Below are 24631 nucleotides of genomic sequence, written 5' to 3' on the forward strand. Positions count from 1 at the left end.
GTGTCTTTGAGTGGTTGACAAGGTGTATTTAATGTTTGCGTGGTCTATTTTCACAGAGGTAATGCTTTTAGTACCAGCAGTATTAACTCTAGTTGCATTAATAGCAGTATTCCCAGAGGTGAAAGCATGCAATCAATTACTCGGTTTAATAGTTATGCAAAGATATTAAGCAGCACCCTGGTGCCAAACATGCTACAAAGCTCTTTTTTGTTGGTTAAGTAAAATTATCTACGAATGCTCCTTGGCTGAAAATATGCCTCAAATGAAAGAGGCTGAAGGTTAATGGGAAGATAAAGCCAAGGCCCCTGTCACCTTGGAGCAGATTATTTTATTTTACCAGGCTGATGGAACTAGAAAGCATCAGTCTAGTGTCCGTTTGTCTTCCCTCACTCATTCAGTATTCCACAGAGGCCACTCCATAGAAAATAAAAGAGACTGTAACAGCCTTGAAATATATTGGATGAAATGAGACACGGGAGAATTCTGCCTCCTTCTTTCTCTGATCGGATGCTTTTGTCAGTTCACATAACTACCTTTTAAAGGCCATCACCATCTGGTCCATGGCCTCCTCTCTGTGCAAAGGCTTCTCTGCATACAAGAAGGCAGAGTATCAGACTGATTAAAGAATCAAGGATGATTAACTCAAATGTTTTTGCATTTCTCGTAGTAATTATCTGCACTTGAATGTAGATTGTGCATTCTCGTAGTGGCCTGGCCCTGCAGTGTTGTCACCTCGTTGACACAAATCGATAGTGACACTTCCTTAGAGCGGGATGGCTGACGTTGCCAAGTGGCAGAGTTAGCTGAGAGCACACTGACCTCTAGGCAGTCCTGGAGCTCTGTCATCTCCATCAGTGTCACAGAGCAGGTGTGTGTAGTCACCAGAGTTGTCACAGAAACGTTTCATTCAGCCGGGAGTATCCCCATCCCCACAGTTAAATAAACACACGTCCATGGCAAGGCAAAAGTGACAGTAAGCATGCACAAATGAATGCATGGATAAGTTAGGGAGAGCAGCATTTGAAATCTAGTTCAGGATTCTGAAAGAAAACGGAGCTGCGTAAGGAGGGAAAGCAGATCAATAGCGCAATTTCAATGACAAACATCTGCAGAAGTAGAGAGGGATACAATTCTGCAAGTGGGGCCATTACGCTGTTGTGGGAACAATGAAACTGCCATGACAGATCCAGAGTTCTTCATTGCCAGCACATATTCAGAGATGATAGCAGATGTCAATAGCTCATTTCCATAGTCGGCGGGCCTGCTTTCCCATCCAGCAGCCAATTGTGCTGGTGTAAAACCTGCTACAGTCCAATGACTCACATCATTGGACTCCCAGAGACAAGATGGCCTAGAATCATCCCTCTCCTAAAAAATCCCCCTCCATCTCCCTCTTCATCACGTCTAAAATGGTGCATCTGAGAGACATACTACACCGAAGAGAATTGGGTTGCAGTTTTTCTGACCAAACTAACCATGACCGTCACACCAGACAGCACCAGGATTTAATATCCAATCCACAGACATCCGGTGATATTCAATCTGGAAGCCCAAATTCAATATAGCCAACTTTTTTAGGCTGTTGAGAGTTTGATTTAGCCATATAAAAAAAAAAACCTTCCCTATAGGCAATCAGAGTGTGGCACAGGCCTATGTGTCACGCAGCAAGTGAAATGATTTTCTATCACCCTACGTCTCATATTAATACAGACTTTTAATTGCCTCGCACAAGATCAATAGAGAGCATGGTGTATTTAACTTCCAGCTTACTGCTGAAAAGGTCAGTGTCATAAATATCTCTCAGTAAAACGGAGAGAGGAAAACAGCAGAGAGGGGGCAGAGAGAAAGGGAGCAAAATGAGGAAGCAAACCAATCAAGAGGTAGGGTGATGCACTAAGATTGCAAAAGAAGAGAGCAGGAGTGTGTGTGTGTGTGTGTGTGTGTGTGTGTAGGAAAGAAAGGTATGCATAAGGGGAAAGCAATCAGAGGGAAAAAGTATCTCTCTCCAAGTAGTAATGCAAAAAACACAAAACAATTATACAGCAGATGCAACACGTAAAGTGGGAAAATAGGGGTCTCCGATCTGTAATAATTGCACTCATTACTGGTTCTTTAGAGTTCATGACTCCACGGACAACTCTGCTAAAGACTAATGAGAGCTGAACTCAACCCTTAAAGCTCACTTAGCATCAATAATTCAGCAAGCTAAGGCAATTAACGCTTAACAGAGTCAAGGTTTTGCTTACGAAACCCTTTCATTATCCATTTTAGTATTTCTTGACACCACTTGAAAATAGGTTTTCTTTTTCCAATTTCTAAAAAGCTGATTTTTGATGTTGAAAGATGCATGATTTCATACCCCATACACTGTTTGTGACATTTGAGGATGGATGTGTGGTCATCAGCCGTGTTCAGAATAATAAATAAAGAAAAGCAGAACAACAGAGGTGGCATGCAGCCAGGCACTAGGAAATGTGACAGAGTAAGAGACAGAAAATAAGGAACAGTAAATACACAGGGAATGTTAGTTAGTACGCAGGAAGAGTTCCATCAACACCTTGTGAACACTGTACCCTCCTACAGATACAGTGCACATCTCCCTGGTCTGAAGAAGCTGACTCCGAGCCACTTCATGAATACAATACAACTGCTGAGGAGACAGTAGCACTGCATTCCTGGGCGTAATTATTGTTATAGTGATAATCTGATTTAAATTCTGGCACACCTTCCCTGCTCTCAAGCAATACCATTCATTGTTCATGGTACAGCGTTGCTCTGTGTCCTCAACTATCAAACACTATACATTATAAAAGAATAATCCACCTTTAAAAAGGTGATGTACCTCGAATCTGCCATTTCTTTCTCCCACATATAAAGAACTAAACTCACAGGTCATTTATTTTTCTACCGCATCAACAGTGAACACCTGATTCAGGTGCTATTCCCTAAAGGTCAAAAAACAAAGGTTTATTTCTACATTTGCAGTAAAGTTTAACAATCATACTAAGAAACACAGACACTGGCCATGACCAGAAGAAACTGTAGACAAAAAGAGAGTAGAAGGGGATGAAATACCAATCTCTCCACCATTGTAGCACCACTAGACCATATAGTAATGCAGCCAGGCGGTAAGGAGTTCAAATCATGATTGAGCAGAGATAAAAATCCTGCTTCTTGGTGTCTGAAGGTGTCATGGTTTCTTTCCATTTAAACACATTTTTCACACTTACAACTAACAGGAGATGTAGTTACTTTGAGAGCACAAAGAATGTTCCACACACCAGTGTCTTGCTATTAGAATAGACGTCTGTCGTGCAATACTGTGAATACATTTTACTATTTATTCTCTTAAAGCTATAGTGCATAGTTTCTGTCTCCCCCATGAGGAATTCTAACTAATGAAAACAATGATGTCAGTGCATCCACATGATACAAGCCTTACGTGACCAGGCACCACCCCCCCCCACACACACTCTTCCACACAGTTGCTAGTAGCAAAGGAGACACGGAGGATCAAAAAAACATGATGGACTCTTCAGAAGAGGTCATTATTTTAACTCGAGTTTTCTGTGCTGGAAAGTCACCGGACGCCTTCGGACGATCTTCTGAACATAGTCATACTGAGAGATCCAGAGAGAGTTGTGTGGAGCTGATAGTCTTAATTAGCTTTGTAGCAACTCCTTTGGCAATGGCTTGAATTAAAAACAGACATTCATTAATATACAAAAGTTATGCACTAAAGTTTTAACTTATATTTATTAATTGTTTGTTTATCTGTGAGTGTCTTGTACTTTTTCCCCCTATCCCTTGCTGCTGCAACAGTTCCCGTTGTGGGATTAATAAAAGGATTTAGAATCTTAAATCTAAGACACAATCTCAGCAACAAAACACAAGTTTTAAAAGTGGAATATTATGACTTTTAATGTAGGACCTTGTCATTTCCTAACCAGGTCTCAGTGGGTCTCAGTGTAAAGGAGCAACCTGCAATATAAAATCTTGATAGAAATGTTTTATAACATGGCAGCCAACGGTACAAAAGTAATATATCAGATCAAAACCTGTAGATTTCTTTTTTTTTTTTTTTTTTTTTTGTGTGGCCGGGTTGGCTCGGTTGGTAGAGCAGGTGCACATATATAGAGGTTTGTGCCTCGACGCAGAAGGTCCGGGGGTCGAGTCCGGGGGTCTGACCGCTTTCATATCTGGCTGTCCGTTCCATTAAAGGCTGAAATGCCCAAAACAATCTTAGAAATCTGAGAAATACATTGACTGCCTAAATTTAAGAAGGCACATATTATAAAAACAGCCTAATGGTAAATAGTAATAGATTACTGTGTTTGGGGTTAATAGCCACCTGAATTATAGTCAAAACTGCTTTCTTTGGACATTACATAAGCGATAAGAACATTACTGCCTCACATCTACTTACATAAACAGCTGAGCTTGGCAGACAAGATATCAAAATGTCTAAAGCTTTTTTGTTTTTTGTTAACAGCTATTCCTGTCCAAATGCAAATTACTTCCATACAGTATACTGCACATGTACTGTATGTGTGCTCTAAACGGAGTAAGTTAGAACACAGGATATGATCTTAAACTAAAAACTTAAAGTTTAATTGAGAAAGTTCTTTGCATGCATTATTATGCATTACTGTGCATCCTCTACTGTGACTCTGCATATAAAACATAATTTTATCTATTCTACTTTTCCTTCTGTGAATTGACTGAACTGATTGGGCTCGACAGCCAAAGGCCTTCAGGATTTGTGTTATGAGGTCTATTGTTTTTTGTGATACAGCTTTTGAGTACAACTTTATATAACTATAGTTTTGATAATGTATCGTTTAATATAAACTGATTTAGAGAAGAAGAAGAAAGCGAACGATGCCGGTGTAATATTTCTTCATTTATGAACTAAATTTAATGGCCAACTGAAGAAGTGTTCTCTTGTCGGCTAACATTTACGCTGGCACTGTGAAGAGACAATAAAGTGTGTGGAAAACAGACATCTTTTGATTGTGCTGTCGGAGATTATGTTACATTCAGTTGGGGCCCTGGGCACTGATGGAGAATCTTTTAGCACTTATATTTTAACAATGCAGTTATGTATGTTTTTCCCCCAACCATTATCAGACAGGCCCAAAAAACCATCTCATGTCCTCCACCCATGTCAGCTCCTCCCCTCAGGCTGAGCCTACAGGCTTCCCCTAAGTAACATACTGATGTTTGCTCAGTGGCCCTCAGCGTCAGATACCGACGCACAAGGCACCCTTTAGCGTCTGTATGGGTCGCACCGGGCAGAGCAACCGCTCGACCGTGGCGCTGGAAGATGACATAGTACGAAGAGGGACAATGGTAGGGAGCAAAACTCTGCATATGGAAGAAGGTTGGGGTAGTTATTAGGTCAAACAACACAGGACTTTCACCCTGGGGGCCCGGGGTATGTGTCCCATGTGTCACTTAAACATACATCTTTTAACCCCACCTATGATCTTTTTCTAACACCTAAGTGGTTAAATCCCTGCATGTTGAGAAAAGGCGCAGTGGCGTCCTGACCAAGCGTGGTGACAAATGACGTCATAGGGATAGCCAAAGCGTTAAAAAGTGATGCCAAGGGGGCTTAAAGTCTTCTGATCTTATCTTATATTGTGGCTGGCTGAAACTATTTCTTTTCCATTTCTGTAGGGGATGTTCTCCAGGGTTTCAGCTATCCGTGTTGTTGAGATGTAGCATGATGCATTTTTTAAAACACTACATGCAGCACAATCTGGCCAGAGGACTCACACTGCTTTATGTAATCCAATAATGTAGCTGTGCAGTGTGCACATACTGTACATAATGCCTCAATTTATTCAGATGTAAATGAGAAATCATTCCATTTAGATTTGAAGATAAGAAGAAACGTTATTGTCATTATACTGCTGTACAAGACAACGATACAACGACATTACGATGGCACTCTATGATATTAAAAACAGTCAAAATAAGAGCAGTATTTTATGTGCAAATAAACAATGGCAGCAACACAAGAGGCAAGCATGTATCAGTAGCATTTGGCACTCTGTATTCCCTCCAAAGAAACATTGTTTGAGTGATTATTTCCAATACCTTCTAAAAGGTCAGCAGCTCCTTTAAAATAAGCAAGCCAGTCGTTACTTCTGATGTTCACTGTATTGTTAAAACAATAGAAAGCCAGAATTTCCTTTATCCATCTGAATTTCTGCCCACAAACAATACTCTCTGCAGGGGAGCGTAGCCTTTCTGCTGTGACAAAGGGAGTTACTATGGCGGTGCCAGATAGTGGAGCTCCATTTTTCGGGTAGCTGTCTGTTTGTATTTCCTCTCTGTGCTGAGGTGCCAAATGAGAGCATTAGGAAGTTGCTTTTGTGTACTTTTGCATCTGTGGTGACCCAGTTGAATGAACAATAGGCAGAGGTCCAGAAAAACTGGCTCCAAACTCCTCTACAGGCTCCCAAAAAGCACTCTCAGATAGGGATTGTATGAGCCCCCTGTAGCATGAAATGCATGCATTAGATCTTTTTATTTGCTCAACTTATGAAATTCCTGGTCGCTGTCAAATCGATAAAAAGATATGGACTATATTTATGAAAAAGTCTGAGGAACTCTGAAGATTACATTTTCAAGGCAGGCATCAGAACAAAGCCCTTTTATCCATTTCATTTAACAGCATTTACTATTCAAATGTCAGACTCTCCAACCTTTTATTCATTTCAAAATTTACAATTCATGATTATATCAAGTAACAATGTATTTCAACCCTTTGAGCACACAGTTAAAACTGAAAAATACTCAGTAATAGGTCATCCCTTTGAATGTCATCCAACATTACAAATGAGTTCCTCTGATGCAGACAGATTTAAATATCAAACACAAAGACCAAAATATGACCTGTACTATAAATATCAGCTTTGAACACACAGGTACTATCAAAGACAGCAGCATTAGCATTGAAATAAATGGATACAAATATGAATAGACATATAATATATCATAGTCTTGATAAGACCTTAGATTACAGTTTGCAAATTAAAATGTAATTATTAAGTATATATGGGGTATCAATAAAATGCATCCTGGGTTCTGGGTACAGGTTATCGTATAAATGGATAACAACTATGTGTTTAATAGAGAAAGTTTTACTCTTGCTTAATAAATATAGGATACAGTAGTTTTCTTACTGGGTTATTAGACAGGGAAAGTCATAGTTGATATTGTGGTAGCTATAAAACTGTTTAGGTCTTTGAAATTATGATAAAATATTGTAAAAAAAACATAATGCAGTTTTGGGGTAATATCTATCGGTAAATCAAAGCTGACATTAGTAAAGACATTCACCCAGAAATGAAATGTATTGCAGTTTATTATTGGACAGTATAAAGAGTAGCGTGGTGAACTATTTCCCCTTTCAGTCGAGTCAATATATCGTTATTTTATATTTATATTATTTTATTCATATCATTTCTATAAAGTGCTCCTTTTCATTAGCTATTACAGCTTTTGCTAAAAATGACACAAAGGCTAAGCCTGTTGTATCTACACTGTAATTACCGAATATGTACTGGGTAATTACAAAAATAATAACAGTAATTTATTTCAGGGTTCCTTCTGAATGCAAATGTGTTATTGCTTATTCCTTGGCCTTTAATACGTATTCCATTCCACAATATTGACACTGTACTGTATGGGCTGTAATCTAAAGGGCTAGCCATTTAAGTTGTGCTTCTTTTTTGTCATACTTCCCTACTTTTGCTTCTACTGAAATTAGAAAAAAATAAGACTTACCCAGTTGACTGTTGTGGATGACATGCATATCATCTTGGCTCTAAAAAGAGAGAAAGACTTCAATAATTACAGCAACAAAAATATCTTTAAACACATCTTCAAATAATGACCTATATACATACACGTTTATGTTATTACAAAAGATGCAGAAACGGTCTTAAAACGGCTTGTGTGAAGATGCTTAGTTTCAGCTAAACACTCATCTTCCTAATCACTAATTAAGACTTAGTGATACTAAATATGGAAAGCTCTATGGGTTATTTGGAGTAATAATGGGTGATACCCCACATCATTAGTCCTTCCTAATTGTGTGGGTTTTGTGCCTGCAGCATTTAGGCTCTGCGCATTCAGCTCAATTAAGGCATTCAGTACTGTTCCACCGCCAGAGCTGTCAGCGCACACGGAAGACCATGGAGGGATGAGTAAATCAATCAAAAGATGAGCAAACTTTGAAGAGCTGTCTTTTACCTCCATCTTTCAGAGGAAACCTTTCAGTCTTGGGAGAAAGCGAGAACATGTGAGTTCTGGCTGTTCTAGTCTAGAGCGAGAATGGCGGAGTATTTATAGATAATGACAAAGCGAGGCCTGTTTTGATTTATGACTTCTCTAGACTAACAATCATTTTACTGGCAAGCTGTTGCAGCCTTCAGAGAGCTTAACTAAGTCATAAATTCACTTTCACTGGGTGTTGTGCTGTGGTTACAGGGGATCACAGCAGTTTGGTGACAGTTGTGTAGTAAACCAGTCTATATGCAACTTGCTATATCAGCACATTTGGAGGGCTAGCAATTTTCATACAGTAATAGAGAACAACCTATTTAATCAATTTTATGCCAATGAACACTTTCCTGAAAATGTCATGACTACAAATCATTTATTTTTTCGTTTGTTTCCTGCACTTCCTATCTTTCCTATTATATTCATCAAGTCCTGAATCGAGCGTTTGGACAAACATCGCACTGGCATATTTTCACATAATACAGTAATAGTAGAAAGTTATGCACAGCAAGGATTTGTGCATATATGAGGCTTTCTGTCTTCTCTTTTTTTTCAGGTGATCAGAGTTAAAGGCAAATATATGCACAGGCAGACAAGATCATATCAGGGTGATTTAATTCAGTGGGTACAAGACATCAGCTTAATTGGACTCAGTAGCATTAGTCATGCCCGCAAGGTTTCTGTCTCATCTTATCACACACTACTCCTCTGAAATCATTTCCTCAGCTGAAGAGAGAGGGCACCTCAAGGAAAAAAATGCATCTCATAAGCCAGGGGAATCTGATTCGTTATCAGATAATTACTCTTGTAAAATCTTTTCAACTTGGGAAAATATATTATAGCGACAGGCAAATACTCCTAAAACAAATTTGTCTGGATGAATATGGTAGTTGTGACAGAAAAGCGGCAGGTGCAAAGTTTTTTTACTCCCTCTCCTCCAGCACAACTCAACTCTGAGGCAGCGAGGAAACAGAAAATCACTGTCAAACTAAATGAATCAAGACCTCCAGTGTGATGAATTAACTGGTCGGTGAACATTCCAGTGTGTGTGTGTGTGTGTGTGTGTGTGTGTGTGTGTGTAACTGTGCTTCTGTAATGTGCGCATGTGAGTCTACTACATGAATTTCCATGACCCTACTGTAGATAAGACCTAATGTTTGATGACAGGTTTTAATGAGGCTTTAATGAGAAAGCTCCAAATCTAGCCGAACTGTAGACACCCCGACTCTGTTATACATCAATATGTAATGTTGTGCATGTTTCAGGAGCTCTTTCGTAATGAGCTGTTGTAATATAAAGGCTGTGTTTAGTCCCAAAAAAAGGCAGCCTTCTCATTCATTTCAATTAGAGCCCTATTTTTGGCACAGGCTGTGTCCTAATGCAGCTGCCACAGGCTCATCTGGCAATAGTTGAAGCTGGCTCAGCTTTTCCACAACACGCATCACCCAGCAAGGCATTGCTTTGGTCAATCAGTTACATGCAAGTGCACATTCTTTGTACTGTACATTACTTTTTACTGTTACTTATTACCGATTACGTGGCAATCACTGTGGAGGATAAATTGTTACTGGGATAACTTTACAAAGTCTTACAGTATTTATACTTATTTTTGCTTTCCCACATTTTTCATGGCCACTTTGCAAGACAGAGATTGAAATATCATGAAATGATGTCAAATTATCTTCATTCAGCCTAATCAATAGACGTAAAACCAAAACAACACTAAATAATATTGATATATTGACACTATTCTATATATTACTACATATACATACACACCTTATATTTATAAAATACTTTGTGCGGTAAAAAACTAAAAAGTCCTGGACAGAGACGCATTCATTTTCTTTCTTCTCTTTTGCGCAGGTCATGTTTTGAAAGATGCTGTCCTGTAGCTTACTAATGTAAATTAATAAAAATGTATACAAAAAGGTGATGATGTCCGACACGTTTTATGAAGAAGAAAGCCTTAAGTTTTCAAAAAGCATTAGACATATGACCCACTATGTTCTGCTTCATGTATCCATGTACCATGTTGACAACCTAGAACGTATCCCGATGTTACAGTTGTTGCAGTGTTGTGAACAGAGAAGCGTGTAGCCAGCGCAGCAGAGCGGCTGTGTCTGTGCCTGCCCTGTGGGGATAGAGATTTTTAGAGATTATCTGTCGCTCAAGAACTGTGTTATGAACTTTATTTTTTAACTAAATTGAGCTTGAGGTTTTCAAAAAAAGGGGTGGGTACAAAATAACTCGAACGAAAATCTGATAGGTACGCATCCCCACCGTCCCCACCGAAATCGACGCTTATGGTTTACACACCAATATTTAATATAAATAAATATATGACCCATAGTTGCTTTACTGCAGTGTGGATGTTCTTTAAGATGAATATTTCCTTACAGGCACAATCTATGATCCAAATGTTAACAACCTGGTAACAGCCAAGATGAATGTTCCAAAAATGTACATGGTCAAAATTTACTTATTGGACCTTTAACAAAATACTTCGTTCTCTGGTAAATGATCCAATGTTCTGCGGAAGAGTCAACTCCGATCAGGTCGAACATCATTTTCGCCATTATCGAGAGATGAATTATTGTAAGCTCACAGAACTCGGCTCTTTTTGGCCTCCTGTGCTTCTGCACGCAGGTAACGCTCCCTTTAATCCCATATGACAGCCGGCTGTCAGCCATTTGCAGCGGGAATCAGACACCCATAGGTGTTAAAAAGGAATTGCTATGAGTCTACACTGACTATCTAAAGGGGGAAGTTTCACCATGCCTCGAGCACTTTTGGTCAGTGGCACCTCAGCACCGTTGCAGGCAGACAGAAAGATTGTGCCTCATGTAGTTTAACCTCAGAACAACGGCAGCACAGCGGCTATGGTTTTCTCAGCTGAGGTGTACATGGGTAAACTCCTTGAGAGCGATGCACAACCTGCTTAATGGGATTGTTATGTAATAAAGAACACCCGCAAAGCCAACCCTTTGAGGCCTGCCTTTGATTTAGAGGCTCTTCACATACACACACGGCAGAGCTCCTGCCCCCTGTTACATCTCTCAACCCCTAGGGCATAGACGCTCCACTCATGTCAGTGACCCGTCAGGTCCCATTAGCTTTCTGTTCACTGATGGCAGGCATGATTCAAGGTTGCAGGATTGTCTGATATTTGACATGTGAGGAAAATGTGTGATGATGACAGAAGCTGGCTGTCTAGAAAGACTTTCAGCACCTTACGTACCTGAGGACACCATTATTCATGTTTCCCCCTCCACATTTACATTAACTGAGGAATAAAATGATTTGTTGGTAAAATTCAAATTGCCAGCTTCATTTTGAGGATGCTTTCAGATCTATTGAGCGGTTTAAGAATTAAAATGCCTTTTGCATTGCTCCTCCATGTCAGGGTGCCAAACGAACTGACAGATTAAAATGTTATTCAATAGTAGCAAGCAAAAGCTCTTAATGTGTGATGACTTAAAGCAGGCAATTCTTTCCAGATTTTTTTCATAGCCTTTTTCTGCATTCTGTTGACTTCAATTGGAAATTAGGAGGGGAAAAGTTAATGATAATAACCATTCCCCCCATGTGCATGATGATGTGCCCAACAGTAACTTTTAGAAGTCAATTTCAACCTGGCAACCAAGGACCTCTGTAACTGACCTTTCACTAAGGCATATCAAGCCTGGCTTTGCCTCCTCTTCTCACACATCATCAAATATGCAGTTTACAAAGATTACAGTGGCAGATAGAATGCGTCATTGATTTGAGATGCAGGTAAACAAAAGCCGGCTTCTCATTTCCAGCTGACGACTGTCGATTTTGCTGGCTAAAATGACAACCGTCAATGCATCAGATTTTATCAGATGGCTAGCTGGCTAACAAAACTAAATAGCTTCATGAATTGGTTGAGAACACCGTCTCCTGACTTTTTTATGTTTCAAGCGAATTCGTTTTAAAAACGGGAATCATATGAAAGGGGTCCTCAATATGCATTTGATGGCTATGGACTGAGGCCTAAGCTGCATGTCCCAGGCAAAAAGTCAGCCCTGAAGACACATGGAATAAAATCATATAAGTTATATGATAAGAAAAAAGCTTTAACAATTAGGACCAACTGATGTGTTTAGCAAACCTAATGCTATCTGGGGGTTGATGGGGTGTACACTTCACCAAAGGTGCCCCTAAACTTTGGTAGCATCCAGGACCAGCCTCGACACAGTGGGGAGATACATAGCACATGCTTATCGTGGCTTTTTTTTTTTAACATTAGCCTACCTGTAAACCCCACAAAATAATGTAGTTAATGATTTGCTCCTTGGCCTTGAAAGTAAGGCCGGCAACAGACTGGCTGTGTGGCGTGAGTGTGGCGTTTCTATTGCGTGTCAGCTGCGTGGCGTTTTCTATGTCTTTACACACCAGAAAGGTGTCTGACGCGACGCTGCTGCTGCTAGCCTTGTCTGTACACATGTATGTTTCCCATTGATTTACTGCACTCAAGCAGTAGTATACTTCATGTTAAACATAAATATATACTGATTTGATTACAGCAAAGACAACGTCGGCAGTATTGACGGCAAAATAGGCTACAGAATATTTCGTTCGTATTGACAGGTACAATATTTGAAAATTGATTTTTTTTCTTCTATTACATTTATATCTGCATTTACGTCAAAACTTACGAGACTTTCAAACATCAACATGTCATTTATTAATATGTATTCGTGTCAAAATGACATATAAACATCTTTTCCTATTCTATTTTGAATGGAAACGCTTCCAACACGCTTGCGTGTCACGTGAAAAATAGCCGTTGGTTCTATTTCTAGCATGCACATGTTTTCTGCGCGGCTCAAGCTGTGCCTGAGATGTGAGTATCACGCAGGCAGTGTGTAAGCTCTAACCTGTTACCATGGGAGCCGAAATAAAAACGGACACGCCATGCATCTGACACGCTCACGCCACGCAGCCAGTCTGTCGCCAGCCTTACACTCACTACTGTACTAAGCTAGTTTATTATAATAATAAATATAAAGCATTTATTTAATCAGGTAAGTACCATTAAAATAAATCTCATTTTCAAGAGATCAGAGTACATAAAAACATATGCGAAAATTTAAAATGTACCATATCAATCATTAAAATAATATGATGAAATAAAAGAAGTCAATTAAAAACGAGTAAAAACAGTAGATAGCGAGACGTGCGGAGGACTGCAGCACGTTACAGCTGAGTTAGAGTATTGCTCGAATGAAGAGCTCAATGCACACAGTTTTGGCATGTGGAGCCAAAGTTTGACAGACCTGCCAGGCCTAGGTAGTTACAGTTGCTAAGCTATGATTGAACAATCACAGTTCAGGGGAAGGATTTAGCAAACCGTCAACTACAACCTCATCTAAATTGATATTAAGTGATATCAAGAATGGTCATATTATAGATATTGGACTCTCTGCCTCTGTGTGAGTCAAACTAAACTTAAAGGAGACTTCACCTTCAAAATGACCATTTGTACTACAAAGCAAAAACAAATAACAGTATGTATATGCATCCTAGTAAGGTTACTTTTATCATTTAACTGGATTAAGATACTATTTATATAATTGGATGGTATCCATAGCAACAAGCATCATCCTGTCCCTAGTGATGTGTGGCGTCGTAAGGCTGCCGTGCATCACCCAGGTGGGTGCTACACATTGGTGGTGGTAGAGAGTAGTACCCCCCCTAAAGCACTTTGAGTGTCTATGATAATGCGCTATATAAATGTAATTAATTATTATTAGTAAAGTAGGTAGCAATGAACACTGAAGTAGGCCACTATTACCCATCTAAATTATTATTTATTTTATTAGGTTTGTGTATGTGTTCTACGTTCGTGTGGCGTGACGGGGCTACATCTTACATTTCATTGTGATATAAATCAATGACTTATAATGGCACATTTTTTCCTTTAAGATGCCTTTTTTCCCCTCTCTCTTCGTATACCAGACTACAATGGACACTTGAATTTGATTTGCTTCATTAACAAATCGGGAATATAAAAGTGAGAGTGACTAATGTTGCTAGAGTTAAATTTCACATTTGCAAGGTAATGTAATCAGCAGAATAAATTACAATTGGCTGGATATTTAACTTCTGCAAGCCTTGTTTAATCTACAGCTCAAATCTGTCACATCAGAGAGGTTTTTGATCTGCAGATGCAAGGCGAACTGAAAAAAAAAAAAAGATTCTTTGCTGTCCAGAATGTAGTTGTTTGAGATTATTTTTTGGGCATTTTAGGCCTTTATTTATAGGACAGCTGAAGACATGAAAGGGGAGAGAGAGGGGTAATGACATGCCTGACAATGACAATGCATGAGTAGTAAGCCTCTGTATATGGGCGCGCGCTCTACCAGGTGAGCTACCCAGGCACCCCAGCAGTGGATATGACACATGCCTTTGGTGTGGGAGACCCAGGTTCGATTCCCACTGCGATACATCAACCAATGTGTCCCTGAGCAAGACACTTAATCCCTAGTTGCTCCAGAGGCGTGCGACCTCTGATATATATAGCAATTGTAAGTCGCTTTGGATAAAAGCGTCAGCTAAATGACATGTAATAATAAGTAATAAAAGGTCCACTTATGTCAGTATCAATACCACTCTCGTGTATTAGTCTATAAAGTTGATAGGTTAGTGGTTAGTATTGGTATGTCATGTATATGTTCCATCCTCTCACACAGTTCATCAGGGACACTCTGTTAGTCAGAAGACTGTACTCAGAGGGATTCAGCTTTGTTTTGCTAAGCACAGAAAAAAAACTGTTGCCAGCAGAAGCGACCAGACCGTACAAAATTGTTGACAGTGGTCCAAATCTGGTTGCCTGGGACAACGGGGCAACCGTTAGAGTCAAGCCCTGCTGTGGAAGTAATTTAGTTTCACAGTATGCTCCCTGGCCTCCACATAAGATGGCTGATCTGATGCCAGATTTGAGACATAAAACTTTCTTCTTTAAAAAAAAAAAAAAAAAAAGAAAAGTTTGGTTACAAATGAAAACATTACTCCAGCTCTAATGCTTCAGCTTTCTGGACTATATCTCAGTATTTTGGTTTACCTGAGCTGTTTGCAATCTCAACCTGTATGTGTTTATGATCACTCAAGCTGATCACTCTAACTCAAAAGAAACTAATAGCAAACACTCAATAAAAGTAAATTAAATTAGTTGGCACAAGAAGTTGTTTCCAAAACATTTTTTTTGAATTAAGGGTGGTTAGTTTGAATACTAATTTAAATGAAATTGGTTTTCTTTGCTGATACAGCATACATACTGTATCTGCTCTGTAAATAACTTGTCCTGTGTTTTCCTTTAAAAGGGCGCCCCCCCCACGTAGTTTTGCACTAATACGACGCAATACCGTTCTGATAATCCGTCTACGTCGACACCTTATTTGATACATCAAATCTTTCATAGAGCAGTAACGTCAGCGTTCGTCACAGGCTGAACAGACGGATACACTGAGCCAGCAGCCAACACTACAACCTGAACTTTTTTTCTTCCTTTTAATAATCCTATTAATTTATTTTATTTATTTATTTGAAAGAAAAAGGGGACAATACATATTAATGAACATTTTCACAAATGTAAATATGCCAGATTATAGCCTTAGGCTAATTTCCATCTGCAGACCCCCTGGCAGGTTGGTGTTACACACAAATTAATGAATACATACAAAGACACTATATGCAGACTATATACAAAAAAAAACAAGGACAAAAACAGTGATCACATCATGTTAGAACAAACAATAACAACAAGAGTGGACACCAAGGGACATATAGAAAAAAGAAAAGCATCGACTATAGTGGACACACCACAAACTGTCCTGATATTATATTGATCCATATTACACCATTCTATGTTGCACTGAGCCACATTCCACTGACCCCTATAGCACAACCCATGTTATACTGACACTTACTGCACAACCCATATTGCAGTAATAATTGTGTCCCTTTTTATAATACACTAACTCTGTTTTAAGTCTGATATATAATAATTAACTAAACATGATCACGTTTGTATGTCCCTCAACCACACTTTCAAATGACTCCTAAAGATAGAAAGACTTGTGCTTTCCTTCACTGACAGTGGAATGCTATTCCAGAAACTCACTCCCTGATATGACAGGACGTTCTGTGAAAAGGCGGTCCGCCTAAATGCCAATTCACAATCACCTCTCATAGTGGCTTTAGTCACTCCAGACCCAGCAACACTGCTAGACTTTTGTTTTATAAAATCGCTCAATGGTGGAGGCGCCAGACCATGTATAACCTTATAGATTAGGCAGGCTGATTTAAATAATTTGAAGTTAACAAAATTTAAAAGCTTATATTTATCTAAAATTTGACAATGGTGATATGACGAAGGTTTCTTGTCTAATATTTTCAATGCTCTTTTGTAGCATACTTCAATTGGTCCAATAGCTGCATGACTCGTATAGGACCAACTTGTGATACAGTACTCAATATGAGCTAGTATCATAGAATGCAGGAATGTAATCGCTGCTATATCCGTTAATGATGTACGAATGTCTAAAATTCCGTATATATATATTAACATTTACCGTTTTCACTACTTTTTTAACGTGTTTTTTTAAAGGATAGTTTCGAGTCTATTAACACTCCCAAATATTTAAATTCCTCAACATTAACTAATTCATGTCCACCCAAGCGAACTTACTGCGGCCACGGTTGTTTTAGGTTTACTAAAAAACATGGTCTTTTTAAGATTAAGGCATAGGCACGAATCATACAGCCATGTTTGTAAGTCATTTAAGGCTAATGAAAGCTGATGGGCTGCATCACCAGCACTTTTTGCCTGTGTAAAAATGACCGTATCATCTGCATACATAATCGTGTCCACATTTTTGCACACATTGGGCAAGTTATTTACATAGAGTGAGAATAGCAGTGGACCTAAATTTGATCCTTGAGGGACACCTTGCGTATAGTGAAGATAGGGTGACCTACTATTCTTTATTTGCACGCATTGTTTTCTATCTGATAAATAAGACTGTATCCATTTAACAGTTTGATTACTAAAGTTAAATGTTAATAGTCTAGACAAGAGCTTAAGGTGATTCACAGTATCAAACGCACGCTTAAAATCAACAAAAACAGCCGCGACATAACTGCTTTTGTCTAAATAAGACTTCACCTTCTCAACAAAAACACAGACAGCCGTTTCAGTTGAGTGAAGACAACGAAATCCGAATTGCATTGGGTGCAAACCCGGAATGGAATCATTAAGATGTGCAATAATAGAGTTAGCGACCCACTTTTCTGCTATCTTTGAGAAGACAGGAAGTATGCTAATAGGTCGATAATTAGCAGGATCCAATTTTTCACCCGATTTGTATATTGGTGTGACATTTGCCACCTTCCAGCTCAAAGGGACGACTGCCTGCGTGATTGATAAATTAAAAAGATGGGTCACAGGCACCAAGATACAAGATTTATAATGCTTCAGAAGCTTGGTATCAAATCCAAACACATCCCTTGCTTTAGAACTTTTCAATTTTGAGATTGTGTTTTCTACTTAATTTTCTGTATTTTATTATTTGAATGTTAAACTTTGAATTTTGAGGTAAGGCATCTATATGGAGGTCTATTAGGGGTGTAACGGTACGTGTATTCGTACCGGACCGTTTCGGTACAGGGCTTTCGGTACGGTGCACGTGTGCACCAAACGGCCGAACGCAATCTTTTGTGTGCGGAACATAGGTCAATTTTCGTGTTTCCACACGAACATATTAAGTGGCGGAAGTCTCCGCGTTCAGCGCAAATCCCGCCCTGCAGCTGATTCTAAAGTTTTCATTGGTCATGTCAATATGTCAATCACTGTACAGATTGCCTACACCAAACACTGATCTCTAAACCTACCCGCCGTCACTGTAACCTAAACCAATGAAATCGACTGCAGGGCGGGATTTCCGCTTAAGTGGTTTGGGGAAAAAAATAATAATCACACACCGCGTGCTGTACAACAACATACACGGCACGCTTTAGCCCAGCCTCTCGCTAGCTAGTGTCATGGCCAATGCAGACAAGCCCATAGACAGTACGGACAAGCCGGAGCTTGAAGAGCCACCCATATCATTAAGGTCTCCTGTTTGGGAACGCTTCGGTTTCCCAGTGAAATACGTCAACGGACAAAGACTAGTCGATAAGACGAAAGCAGTGTGCCGACGTTGCTCAGGAATGATCAGGTATGTTTCTGGCAACACTTCAAACTTGTTAACGCACTTGAACAGGCATCACGCGAGTGTGAACATCACTACTACAAGGAAAAAAAACGCAAACGCAGCTCCCGTTGGCATTTAAATAGACCTTTTCTGGTAATTCCGATCGGGCCAACGCAATAACGAAAGCAATTGGTGTTTTTATAGCAGCTGATCTACGACCATACTCGGTTGTTGACAAGCTGGGATTGGTAATGCTGCACTGTAATCCATAGTTATTTATTTATATTTTTCATTATATTTTATTATGTGATATTGGTTTGAGACAGGGTATTTTATTTAGTGGAAAACTTTGCAGCAGTATTTTTCTTATTCTTTTTTATTTTATATATATTTTATTTATTATATTTTATTAAAGTGTTTTAAAAAGTGTAAACAAATTGTTAAAAAAAAGTTTATAGTAATAAACAACCTGCAGTTTAATGTTTGCATTTCTTTCCCTTACTGTACCGAAAATGAACCGAACCGTGACTTTAAAACCGAGGTACGTACCAAACCGTGATTTTTGCGTACCGTTACACCCCTAGGGTCTATATTGCCACTATTTTGTTGTGAATCACACGAATTAGAAAACAGTTGTGCAATTTCATCAATGGTACTTTGAAAATACTCATTCAATTTAGTTGCTAGGCTGAGAGGCTCTGATACCAATTCATTGGCAAATTTGAGTTCAAGGTCTTTATCAGCATTGTGCTTACTTTTACCAAGAAGTTTGTTTATATTTTCTCAAATTAGCTTACAATTTCCTTTGGCACCATTAATTACAGTCATGAAAAAATTAGCTTTTGCCATTTTCAAAGTTTGTGTGACTTTATTCCTCGCAGATACAAAATTCAATCGATCAGTAATTAATCCAGATTGTAATGATTTTTTAATAATTTGTCTCTGAGTGTCATAAGCTGTTTACACTCACTATTGATCCAAGGCAAGGAATAAACTCGTTTCTTTAAATGACCCACTTTCTGAAACTGAGACAGAACCCCTTTAGATCACAACATTTATCAGTATCATCACAAGATAGTATGCTAGACCAATCAAGACTATTTAGAACCTCAGTTAAACATTGTTCTTGGCTCTTTGGAATAAATGTTTGTTTTATATTAGTGCTTTTACTAACACTTTTCAATCGTTTTTTAGCCAGCTTTCTATAAAAGAATATGGCATAATATTTGTTTTGACTGCAAAAAGGGACTGTGCTGATATTACGAGATAACTTCACCTTGACGAGTAATATCGACACGTTTTAATATCGCCAGATCTCGTCACACCTCTAGCATTTTTGTTAAAAGGTATGCCATTTATTTGAATTGTAACTGTGTACCGCTTCAGAAGGAACACAGCAAAGTACACAGTTTATAACTTGTTAACACCTTCTGCTAGTTTTTGCTAGCTAGCTGTTACCAGGTGGCATATAGCTTGAATATTGAATATTCCCAGACTTTTGCAACTCTAGCCTTATCCAAATAATATGGTTCCAGAAAAAGATAATGATAATGGATGCAGGCGAGTGTGTACTGCTGATAAGCACAGTTTTTGTCCAGTTGCAGTGGAATCTCCAGGTGCACATTGACAGCATTCATGCAGATTTAATGACAGAAAAAGATATTTTTTTCTGCTGAGATAAGGTCACTGCAGAAGAGTTGAGGCAGTGATTCTGACATCACTCACATATCTCTCCTTGAGTTTGATTTTCTGCTCAACAACTGCTCAAGGTAATGAGATGCTGGGGAATAAGAAAAGCTCTTATGCATGTAGTGACAGCTATTTAGGCAGCACAGATGAAAGCTCAAAACTAATTTTTGCAAAATGATGATTGACAGAAAGCATGCCAACCTGCAAACAACAGAGAAGATGGTATTCTCCAATTAGACATGATGACTTTAATGGAGTGTGTCACAAAGGAAGGCAGCAGCTATTTTCCTTCAAGACTGGTCATTATGCCAACAACTGAATGGCACTTACAATTCAGTGCAATCTACACAGAGCTGAAGATCTCCGCTCTTCAAAAAACAAAGGGTGGCAAATAAGAAGTGTATGTCTCTTATGTAGATTACAAGTTTACACTAGTGTTATTCTGGCATAATTTGGAATTGAAATACATGTGCTGTTCCTGTCACCTCCTGCACAGCCTTAAGATAAACCCAAGAACATATTTGCATTATGTACCTTTGTGAAGCTACCATTTAGCTGGAAAACACATGAAATAACTCAATGACTCACAAAGATCAGCACTTTCAATTACTTCTGCTGTACTGGTTGTGTTCTTATGTGTGTCGTATGACTGGTTGTTGCTTTTTCCCCACATCTACCCCTTTCAGAATAAAGCTTCCTGTTGTGGCGCTGCAATTTCTTTTAAATGTGTCCTCATGCGTCGTGAGACGACCCGAATGGTGGCAAAGTGACAGGAACTTTAACAAGTTGAAGTTATTCATTGGCTTTGCAGGACCCTCAGCAGAAAGTTTGTAAATAGGGTCATCCTCGTGCATCCTCTCACCGTTTGGAGTCCTCTGAGTGCATGAGATCAAGGCACTGCTCACATTAGCAAACTTGTAGTAGACTTGTTGTTTAAGCTTGAAGCCCTGAAGCGGCAGATAATCATGCCACCTGTGCTTGCCTTCATCAACTTCTCCAAGTCATTCTAAGTTCAAACTGATGCCAGTCATCAGAAGCTTCAGGCTGTCTTTAAAGAAGGAGGGGGAGAGGATGTTAAAACATGTTCTGTATGCAAGCCACGGAGAGACAACCACTGAAAATTACACTTTAATGTTTACTGCTGCAACCACGTATCCTGCTTTACATATCATAAGCCTTTTGTAGCAATGTTATTGATCAAAGTAAAGCTTGTAACGTTTCAAATCCTGCCTGCAAACTGAGACAGATGATCATCTTTTCCTCCACCGTAAGGGAGCAAACAATAAGCCGTGGGTTGCAGAATCACACTGAAAACTAGGGCTGCAAAATTAATCGCAATTTTATCTAAATCGCAATATGGACCAGTGCAATATCCAAATCGCAAATCAATTTTACAGACATGTTGTTGAAAGTGTAATACTTGACTTCTCAGATCAATGTACACACACACACACACACACACACACACACACACACACACACAATTCAGAGAGTCAGAGCCATATCTTCTATGCTGACCACTGGCCCAGAAACCATGTGAAATAAGCTCTGAGGCCTACGTGGGTGGTTTGATAACGAATGCAGCTTACATCATTGTTAACCATTTTCCAAAGCAAACCATTTTCCAAAGCATACTATATAATAGAAAATAAAAATAAAGAAATAAAACATACCATAATCTCATCTTCTCAGAAGCCAGGTAGATAACAGTACAGCCATTTATTAAAATTAGAAACACAAAAAAGCCAGTCAGTAATTTTAGGCTGCAACAATCACAATGAAGCTCTGCAAGACTGTGCCAAAACGGTTCCTGTGAGTCGATTTTCATATTGAATCCAGTGACTGACTGAAAGATAGAAAATACGCAAATAGAGCAATCTATCAAGCTATACTTTAGAAAAAGAAAAGAAAATGGCTATAATGGATATAATATAAAGAGTGACTCATTCGTTGTAAAAGGGTTAAATCATCAAAACACCAACTTGGTCTTCAAAACGAAAGGGTGTGTGTTCAGGCCAGCGTGAGGTCTTCAAACTATCATTTAGTCAGAACTACCTTTATATATGTTCCTGAACAACTCGGCATAGTTGAAAGAAAGAAAATTTGGTGTGTTGAACAGCTGAGCTACTTTATGGCTGTTGGCCACTCAAGTTCCTAAAAACCAAATCTCAAATATTTACCTACAACAAAAACTTTATATATCTAAATATCTTTGTTACCATGGATTGGAGAGACATATTTTTTGGGATTGGCTTCTTCCAAAACACAAAAAATAATTCATTACTGATCTGGATCTTAGATATGCATCGTGTTGTATTGGAACAATAACTGCTGATTTGTTGTAACAAAATCGGTTTTAAGCTACGCTGACAAGGCCCCACATAGATTGCAACTTTGTTATAAAGGCAATAATCCTCTGTGGGAAGAGCAATAATTAATGGCTTTACTCAGCAACTGGTTTACTTTTGAAATATATAAATCAAGTGTGTTAATTTTAGAATCCGTTCATTTATAAGTATGTGTTGTATAGTCAACAGTATGTAAATGACTGCCCGGCCAGGACTTTCCATGGCTAATCTGGAGCGCTTTCATGGCCTACAAAATTGTATTCCTCTCTAATTTGTTAATGTTGTTGTTCAGGCTCAGAGATCTGAAACGGGGCCACAACCTGGTTTCCACTCTGCAGGCGGGCTTGGTGAGAAAAACACACGACAAACATTACTGGGTACAACAAATGTCTGATTCAAGGTGTAAAACACACTTTGGCCATACTCTCTGTCTGGGAAACGCCTCTAAAAAAATAATCATAAAAATCAAAATGCATGTGAATGCATTAAGAGACATGGGGCATGTGGGGAAGAGTGAAGAGTGAAGGAAACAAACTACTGCCGTGTGCCCGCGGTAACTAGGCAACACCCCCCCACAAGCTCTACAAAACAAAGCAGCCACATGTCAGGGTCAAGAAGGGAGGAGTGGACACAAAAAGAGGTTTTTCTGATGCTTTTCATGTAAGAGTTTAGACAAAAATGAACTCCACAAAGATTTTATAATGTCTTTAGACATTTTAGGCTCAGACTTTTATTCCTGATTTCCACTGTTGCAAAAACACTGCTCTTTTCATTCCTTTAATGGGTTTCTTCTCCTGAATGAATGGATGGATGTCATTTTAATCTTTGCTTTGACACTCTGACAGGCAGCTGTCCCTAATCGTTCTTTTATAGGAAAGAAAAAACAACTGGAGATTGTGTGAGACTGGGTTTTGACAGTATCCTTTCCCTAAAGGCACACTGGTAATGTGGCACAAATATTTTAGGGAAAGACAAAAGGACTTGAGCTAAGTTTTTTGTTCAAATAAGAGGCTGATATCTTTGTGTGCTTCTCACAAACAATCTTAACAGAGAATGCAGAGAATGTTTCAGGAGCTTTAGTTAATGACAGTTACTGCCTAACACCATTTACAAGAATATGAGAAAAATGAAAAAGTGACAAAGCAAACGGGTGAAACCTCCTCTGCAGGGAAAGAAGCGGCTGACATCAGTAAAAAGCAGGACAGTAATTTCCCATTTTTGTGATGCTAAGCACCTCTGCCAGGAGACTTACTGTCAACATCTTCTCACACCAATGAGAAGTAGAGCAACTGAACATGTTAATTATTTATCGAGAAACTGCAGACTTGGAAAATGCAACAGCAAGAAAATCATCTCACACCGGAGGATAGAGCGAATAGATCGGTGTGCCGCAGCAAATTAAGCTTCTGATGTGGAGGACAATAATCAATCCGTTGAAAAAACATGGTCCTTCATTTCAGCTGGTCAGGTAATTAAGGCTTTAATAGAGGTGAGGACACCAGCAAATGAACGATTAAGACTAATTATCAAGAAACTAGTAAAAGCACAAGGGTTCAGACTAATCCGCACACAGGAAATAAAGAAGCACGTTTTTTTCTTACCTGTGAGCCTTTTCCTGAGCTGCCGGCAGAAAAGTTGATAAGAACTGTAAAAATAGAAAACATTATGTTATTTTTGACATGTTACAAACAGCAATGACTCCTTTTAAACTGAACTGTCTCCTAGTTTCTTCAGGCTAAAAGCTAAAAGCTGCCGTACACAGGCAGGGCTGAACAAAACAACTCGCTTTGGGTTATTATATACGAAAAAATAAAAACAAAATGTATCTAAAACTTTTAAAGGGGTGATAGAATGCAAAACCGATTTTACCTTGTCATAGTTGAATAACGACAGTTCGGTGGGTAAATAAGACATACATAGAAGCTCAAAATCCCATTGATACCCCTATCCTCAGCAAATCTCACATTTTGAAACTGCCGCTGAAAACGGGCGAATCTCAACAAAGCTGGATGCTGACGTCAGGATCCCAAAACCATCAATCAATCAAGTCTTTGTCACGCCCCAACATTTGCATAG

The 24631-nt window shown here is 39.0% G+C and overlaps 1 protein-coding gene across 1 annotated transcript in view; it reads right to left on the reverse strand.

Annotated features, from left to right (window-relative positions):
- b3glcta (beta 3-glucosyltransferase a) overlaps positions 1–24631 on the reverse strand; it is an 87571-nt gene that overhangs the window by 42946 nt on the left and 19994 nt on the right. Inside the window, exons 2-3 of the mRNA XM_031297385.2 lie at positions 24157–24200; positions 7801–7840 (exon numbers count right to left, since the gene is read on the reverse strand). Of these exons, the coding sequence (XP_031153245.1) occupies positions 7801–7840; positions 24157–24200 (84 nt within the window). The remainder of the gene's footprint in view (positions 1–7800; positions 7841–24156; positions 24201–24631) is intronic.

Source organism: Sander lucioperca, chromosome 5, assembly GCF_008315115.2.
Source record: "Sander lucioperca isolate FBNREF2018 chromosome 5, SLUC_FBN_1.2, whole genome shotgun sequence".
Lineage (NCBI taxonomy): Eukaryota > Metazoa > Chordata > Actinopteri > Perciformes > Percidae > Sander > Sander lucioperca.